The 7,647-nt window shown below is 47.2% G+C and overlaps 2 protein-coding genes across 2 annotated transcripts; both read right to left on the bottom strand.

Annotated features, from left to right (window-relative positions):
• Positions 1 to 3,349: 3,349 nt before the first annotated feature.
• PHACADRAFT_199968 (uncharacterized protein) lies at positions 3,350 to 3,820 on the bottom strand (the record flags this gene model as incomplete). The annotated part of the gene is made up of 2 exons (XM_007400228.1): positions 3,350 to 3,585; positions 3,628 to 3,820. 2 exons carry the CDS (start codon positions 3,818 to 3,820, stop codon positions 3,350 to 3,352), a joined length of 429 nt encoding a protein of 142 aa, XP_007400290.1.
• Positions 3,821 to 7,049: 3,229 nt separating this feature from the next.
• Positions 7,050 to 7,647, bottom strand: PHACADRAFT_48118 (uncharacterized protein; the record flags this gene model as incomplete). The annotated part of the gene is made up of 2 exons (XM_007399942.1): positions 7,050 to 7,314; positions 7,373 to 7,647. Coding segments are annotated over 2 exons (540 nt in total), but the record flags the coding sequence as incomplete, so codon positions are not given.

The following is a 7,647-nucleotide window of genomic DNA, read 5'->3' as shown; positions in this document are numbered from 1 at the left end:
TAACAGCCCAAATACTGCTTTGCTGAGCTGCTTACTAATGGAGAACTTGTTTGTACATGTGTTCTCCATGACATGATGCAAAAACATTCAATATGTGGTATGTTCAAAATATATCATATGTTTGTACATATGCTCTCCATAACATGATGCAAAAATATTCAACATGTGGTATGTTCAAAACATATCATATGTTTTGAAATGCTTTACCATATTGGGATGATGTTTTAGCTTAGTCATCTTTTCAATTAAGCGGTATATTACATATGCAGCCTATTTTCAAGCTCAGTGGATGGAAGCACCATATATAGCATGCCGAGAGGTGCCAGAGAGGCTTTACAGGCCCTACGCAGTTGCTAGCTCGGTTACTAGTAGGTAATACATCACACACCGTAGTAGTTACTACCACATGATTAATCAAACCTGGTCCATCACCTCCTTGTTCCAGATGTGTGAGGCTTGGTGTAAGCCATAGGTAGCCTTCTTTAATCGACACACCATCTTTTCTTGTCCTTTCTTCACAAAGCCTTCTGGTTGTTCCATATATATCTCCTCGTCGAGCTCGCCATACAGGAAAGCCGTTTTGATATTCATTGCCTCAATTTCCCAATCTTCGAGTGCGGCATGTGTGAGTAAGAAGCATATAGCCTCATAACATGCGACGGGAGAGAAGGTCTTCTGAAAATCTATCCCCTCTATCTGTGTGAATCCTTTGGCCACAAGACGTACCTTATAGTGGCCGTCAGGCTTGATCACATAAATCCATTGGCATTTTGCAATTCTCCGGTTGTTCAGTCTGTTGACCAGAATCCATGTGGAATTTTCCTCCTGAGATTTAAGTTCCTCTTTCATTGCGATCTCCCACTGTTTCACATCTGGGCGAGACATTGCCTCGCGGTACGTAGTGGGGTCAGGCTGGTGAGCATGACATATCCATTGGAATATATTCCGACGGAGTTGATTGTCAATGTCCATTGGAGAGATTTCACATTGTTCACATACTTCTTGTTCTTCTCGTTGTTCACGTTGGATATCTCATTCCTGTTGACGCCATGCTTCTGTGGGCGGGATGTCACCATAGCTGTTGTCAGGGACACGGCATTGGCCTGCATTCTTGCACTGTGGCCTGGCCGGGTGTGGCACAGGTTATGGTTCGAGATTCCGTTGTTGTTGAATATCAGGAGCAGGTGGTGCTGCCTGACGAGATGGACCAGATGGTCTGCTCTGACGAGAACGGTATTGTTCTCTCTGAGGTGGAGGTGATCTAGGAGGTGGACTGGGAGCGAATGGTATCTCCGGATGTTCATATGGTTCCGGAGTAGGGCTTTGATATTGTTTGTAATGATCGGCTGGATTGTTGTTGACTTCGTCATCATCCTGTTGTTGCAGTTCGTCTTGCCGCGGTGGTGGATGCGCGTTGTCTGGGGATTGATCATCAGGTGTGAAGTCATCTGGACTTGTTAGATCCAGGTTCAGCTGGTCAGGTTGGACAGGTGGAATTGGATCTTGAGACATTCCAGGCTCATGAGGCCTTTCGTCTCACTTAGGGAAGGAAGACTCGTCGAAGGTGACGTTGCGTGACACAACGATGGTCCGGGTAGTTGGATCCCAGAATCAGTAACCCTTTGTACCAATTTTGTACCTGACGAAGATCATAACTTCAGCCTTTGGCTGTAGCTTATTGACCCTCGCATCCTTATGTGTGTGGACATAGGCTTTGCAGTCCCATACTCAAAAGTACGATACGTCCGGAACAGTGCCGTTCCACTTCATGATGGGCAGCTTCCATTGGTGATGGCACAGAGGTTGTCGATTGTAGATATGTACTGCAGTCTCTGATGCTAGCTTCTAGAATCCAGACGTCATGCCAGCGTGATGTCGCATAGCTTCTGCCTTATTCTGAATAGTCTGTTGCCAGCGCTCTGCTCTGCTGTTCTGTTGTGGTGTTCGTGCCACTGAAAGTTGACGCTCTATTCCATGTTCTGCTAGAAAATCGTCGAATTCACGGCCTAAAAACTCCCCCCCTCGGTCCGAACATATAGCCTTGAGCTTGCGCTCAGCCTGTGTTTCTGCCCAAGCGACAAATTGCTTGAAGGCAGAGAAGGCGTCAGACTTCTGTTTCAGATACCAGACTAAACCAAATGAGGAATAGTCATTGAGGGTGGTCAGGGCAAACTTGTACCCGTTGAGTGATAGCGACGGATATTCGACAAGATCCATGTGAATTAAGTCGAGGGGATGATCTGCACGACTGTCAGATGCAGGAAATGCATTGCGACGAGACTTCCCGAACTCGCATCCATCACAGGGAGTATTCCTAGTTGGAGCAAAGATCTTGTCCGGGAGGCCTTTGACATTTCCAGGTAGTTGAACAATAGATTTTTTCCCAGCATGTCGGAAGTGACGGTGCCACAAAGTATATGGATTGTCGGATTTGACTGACATTAACGTTCCTGGCTTAATCTCGCTGGTCCTAGTGAGGACTTCAGCTTCTAGCCAATATAAACCTGACGACTTTTCATATTTGCCCTCCATTAAAACTATCCGCTGTTTTGGGTCTGGCCCGCAGAGTAATGCAAACTTCTTGCCATCCATCTCAATACGGTGACCGTTATTGAGAGGCATTCTGGGCGCAAAGAACCATTCTGCCGCTTCCGATACGTATAATATGGTTTCTAACCAGATATGCTGAATTCAGCCATCTGTGAGCCGATGTTGCAGGGCAATTTCACCGTGACCCTTTATTTCGATAGTCTGACCCTTGCCTGCTGTGTGTGCATGGCCTGGCTTAGGGAATTCATGATACCAAATGAAGTCAGTTTTGTACGATGTGACATGTGTCGTGCAACCACTGTCGACCATCCACTTAGACTTGACACCCGTAGCATAAAGAGAAACAGAGATGGATTCCTTCTCAATCTTAGCTACTAGTGGTACATCGACTAATCGTAAAGTGTTAACTGTCTGTGTGGTCGTTGAAGTATTGTTCTTCGCTTTGCCCTTTCCTTTTCCCTTCTTGTGCTTTCCACCACCCTGCTGCTGCTGCGTGTTGTTGCCATTACTAGAACTCAAGCCAGAATTTGCCAGCTTTGTGTTCCAGTGCTGCTCCGTTGTGTGATTCTTGCGACCACACTTCTCACATTTTTTATCAAGGAGAGGTGCCTTCGAGATGCGCACAATCTGAGTGCGGTTTGCAACACAGCGCTGTTTCTTCTCGACAATTTTGGGCTTGATGAGCGCCGCTGTGAGCAGCATAACATCAGTCTGTGTAGTGAGAATTGTACCAGCGATGGTCTGGTATGACTTGCAGAGCAAGAAGCTGAGGCTTGACCTCTACTCCTGCCACATTGACCTAGTTGGACTGCTCTGTGAGCACGTCGAGTTGTGGGCCAAGTGCGGAGCTGTCAGAGAGCTGTGCATTGAACAGCTTTTGGAAGGCGACAAATGTGCCTACCACTCCGGGTTTCTCATAGCCAGCTTTGGCTGCGGTCCATGCATCCAGAGCAGAGAATTTGTCATCGACGAGATGACAGAGGTTCTGCGCAACGTAGAGCTGGATGATTCCCAGCACCTTGTCGTTCTTCTCATCTCATGCAGCTTGAGCTGCAATTTCCGTAGCCGTGGGTGTACCTGTCGCAGGGATTGGTCTAGCAAGGCCAGGGACTGGAACGGTCACGGTGGAGCCGTATCCCTGGATTAAATACCAGACGCCCTGGTAACGCAGGAAGGCTTGGATCGCATCGGACCACTTTTTATAGTTGGTTCCATCAAATTGTGGGATGGTTGAGGTGGCGAGCTTGGTAGGGTCAGAAGAGGATGACATTGTTATTGTGTACAAAGAAGAGGCGAGTGTATGCGTAGAGTGTTTCACGTTCTGTTGGTGTTAACGCGACTTTGTAGAAGAATTCACTGAGATCGAGCTTGTATGTTTTGGCTCGTGTCGCTCGAAGTGATTCCCAATCTTCTTCCAAGAATGCGAGGTCATAGACCTGTTTGATCAGTCTGTAGTATAGATCGGTCTCGATATCTTCCTATTTGAGATAACAGGTGTAGGGCTCTGAATATGTATCAGAAGTTGTTGGGAAGAAGAAATTGATGATGTCATCGTCTGTGTTAATTAATTCTGCCGATATGTTGTATGTCGGTGGACCGTGTGTGTCATCTACGTAATTGAAATATTGTGGGATAAAGAACAGCTCGAGGGTTTGTTCGTATGCTGTCAATAATTCCCAAGAAGTGTCGTCTTCTTGGATATTCAGTCGCTGTCTGAATCCCGCGACGGTTTCCTGTTTTGTCTCTACAGTTTCAGATACTGTTTTTGTCTCCTGAGAGGTAATGATTGTGTACACTGTTGAGTGAACCACTTATCCCAGCTAAGCCGATTTAGTCGAGAGATGGATAGAGTTGGGATTGGATGAAGGAACCAGTTAAACTACGACGCTTGTTGTCACTTAGGAATAAACACACGTTTGGTCAAGTTTCTGAATAGAGAACCTTTTTTGATTGTTACAATAGCGTTGCTACAAAGTATCTACTTGTTCTCGTAAAACTTAACCGCGTCAAAATATCCGTTCACGTAAACTGCGCTAAGCGCTTGTACAATCCGGGCTTTGTTCTTGCATAGCCCTTTGAATGAGATATCCCCTATTTCTCCGCACCCTAATTCCCACTTGCGCCACTCCTCTTATTTGACGACATTGCAGACGTTCGCTAAACAGCGCTTGATGCACATGAGTTGCTCAATGAGTTGGCGGAGATTGTGGACTCAGTTGGAGTTGAGGTCGTCGAGCTCGAGAGTTTCAAAGACGTCGAGGCGTTTGAGCGTGCCGTCGAACTTTGGTGTGAAGATACGGACAAGGTTGGCAGGAGTGTGCTTGTCGAAGCCAATGAGTACCAGCTTCGGTGCGATCGGCGTATGTATTGCTAGTGGGATTGCAGCGAGACACTGCTCGAGTGTCGGCTTAGACGGACCAGCGAGGATCTGTTCGCGTGCCTGTTGGATTTCACATGCAGCTAGACGCTGCTCAAAGTCAGCCTTGTTGGTTGCGTAGCACTTGCGGAACTGTTCGCGATGTAGGCGCCTGCCCTCGTGTGAGTTCAGAGGGAACGGGAGGGTGAGCACTAGAGTTGGCGGGCATAGTTCTTTGCCACGGCGTTTACCATATGGAACGATCTCGACGGGGTCATTGGCATTGCCAGAGGTGGGCGCGTAGCTGGCAGAGTGCTTGTACCGTTGGAAAACAGAGTGAGAGGGACGAGCAGGCAAATCTTTTGGCACTAGATTAACACAGAAATGAACGCAATGAGCGCTCCATCTGCCACTAGCACGCAATGAGACTTACTCGTAAACTGCATGGATAAACTTGTTTTAAACTGGGTGAAGGGGACTGAGGTTTCCCGAGGGGTCTTCTTCAGCGATGAGACTAGTAGAGTGGAGGTAGAGAGGCCGTGAGGCCGGGGCTCATAACATGTGAAAGTGCGACTGAACTCTTATCATATTCCGTGCTACAGGGCCAGTATATATACATGAGATTCAGGACTCCTGATACAGCTAAGGGACCTATAGTACTACCTATATGTAAGCATGTACAGTAAGCATGAGTAATCTAGTCCGTATTACTACAACATAATCGGGGGTCATGTGATGTATCTCCATTAGTCCGTACAGGACAATGACGTAATCGCCCAGTTTTGACACGTGCACATTAGCGCAAGTTAGCACACTTTTGTGTGCGTTCATGCATGCTAGCGCAAGTTAGCAGTCGAACTAGCACGAAAGTGCACGATCGCACATGAAAAGCTGTAGGCGCTCAGTGAAAATCAACTTTTGTAGCTGGGGCGAAAGTGAGCATCTATTTTTGTCCAATAACACCCTTGATAGTCTGGCTCTCGTATCTCCTGCCAGTGGCAGCGAGCTGGAAGCCACGCAGCGACGGTATGCCAGAAATGCTCAGTCAGACAATATAACAAGAATATGCTTCGTCATTGCAGTGTGAGCTCAAGATAACTAATATACAGTGTGCAGACATACCTTCGTTGTTGCGGTGTGAGCTAGAGAACAGATGACGAAGGTATGCGCAGATGATCCAACAGTCATGTCACATCACATAGTCACCATGTAACTGCCAGTGTTACACAAGCTCGTCATGAATATGCTCAAGGTGGCCACAAAACCCTCTAGTAGGCTCGGGTCTGCTTAAATTGAAGAACTCGCTGCTTGCGCTTCTCGCATACAAAGTACATAAAATCAAAACTGCCAGTTGCAGCCATGCACGCTTGCTTATCTCAACTGAGTTGCTGCATTTCCTTTCCAGCGACTCCCGCACTTTGCTTGACAGCATTTCAATGCACGATTAAATCATGATCTCTGTGACATATACCTCTCTTCAAATGGCATACGAGAGACATGAACATCTAGGAAAACAGAATCGGCTCACACTCGTCACTATACTTCTCCACGTCTTGAGATCTAGTGGCTCACTAGACAAAGGCCGAGGAATGAAGAAGGGCAGCGTATGAGATATTCCTATAGAATTTGCGGTGTCAAGATCCATAGGGATAAGGATGAATATCAGAGGACATGCCTGGCCCAAAGAGAATGTCTTGGAAAGATTTATCCATATTTTTTCTATCTTGCTCCGACAGTTGCTCTGAAAGTCATCTGAGCATGGGCGACAGACTTCCCAGCCCTCGCACTCTGTGTTTAGTTTGACGAGGGCATCTATGGGGTCGCTACGTGCCAGAACGTTGTTGCAGTCTATGAATCTTGCCTTCCAGTTAACTTCGGCGCTTTCAATGGCCTGGCAGCACTTGGAGCTGTCATGCAGGCCTTCATTGGAGTCTTGATAGGTTTTCAAACACTCATTGTTCTTACTAGACCCGTGAAGAGGCCATATCCTGATGAAGTCCCTAGATATGCAGTGTTTGCTCTGGTAGAAGTGCAACAGCTCTTCATCGTGAAGTAAGTACCACTTTGGTGAACTTCCGACCCCCGAGTGGCTGTGGATGTCCTGCGTCGCAAGGTGATAGTAGGCCACGGGGAGGATCTCTGGGACATTGAAGTCCATTGCGAGCCGTATAGCAGAGGCCGGTTCTGGGAAACGCCAAACAGCGCTCGTAAAGGGGCCAGCAAAAGCGTGATCATGATAGATGTCCATTTTAAATCGGACAAATTCTGCAAGGGTCGTTGGCCACTCTGACTTGAGGTAATGCACGATAGCTGTGCAGATGGAGTCAAACTGATACTTTGTCACAGTGGACATTAAGCCGTACACTTCCTTAGCGAATGCCCAGTCTGATCTCTTGAACAGTGGGGAGCTGTTCCGTGGTGCAAATGTTTGAATATCAGGTTCAATGGATCAAGAGACTGACTGACCTCGGCGTGTAGAGGACCTCCAACAAGGATGCAACATCCTTGGCATTTTCTGGAAGGTATATCATGGGTATCCTGTCGTACTTCTGCATGTCAACCTCATGCATAGGCAGAGTGAGCATATCAGCAAACACTGGTGAATGTTTGGCCAGGACAACAGTGTGTACACAAAAGCGGTGGAGAATGCTCTTGTCTGTGGCAGAGATGACTATATCTCCTGTAGCTTTGTAGAGCATAGGGTGACGCTGCAGTTTGCTTGCTGCCTCCGACATCGTTGA

This window comes from Phanerochaete carnosa, assembly GCF_000300595.1.
Source record: "Phanerochaete carnosa HHB-10118-sp unplaced genomic scaffold PHACAscaffold_10, whole genome shotgun sequence".
NCBI lineage: Eukaryota > Fungi > Basidiomycota > Agaricomycetes > Polyporales > Phanerochaetaceae > Phanerochaete > Phanerochaete carnosa.
Note: the sequence above shows the minus strand (reverse complement) of the source record. Positions and strands in the feature narration are given on the sequence as shown.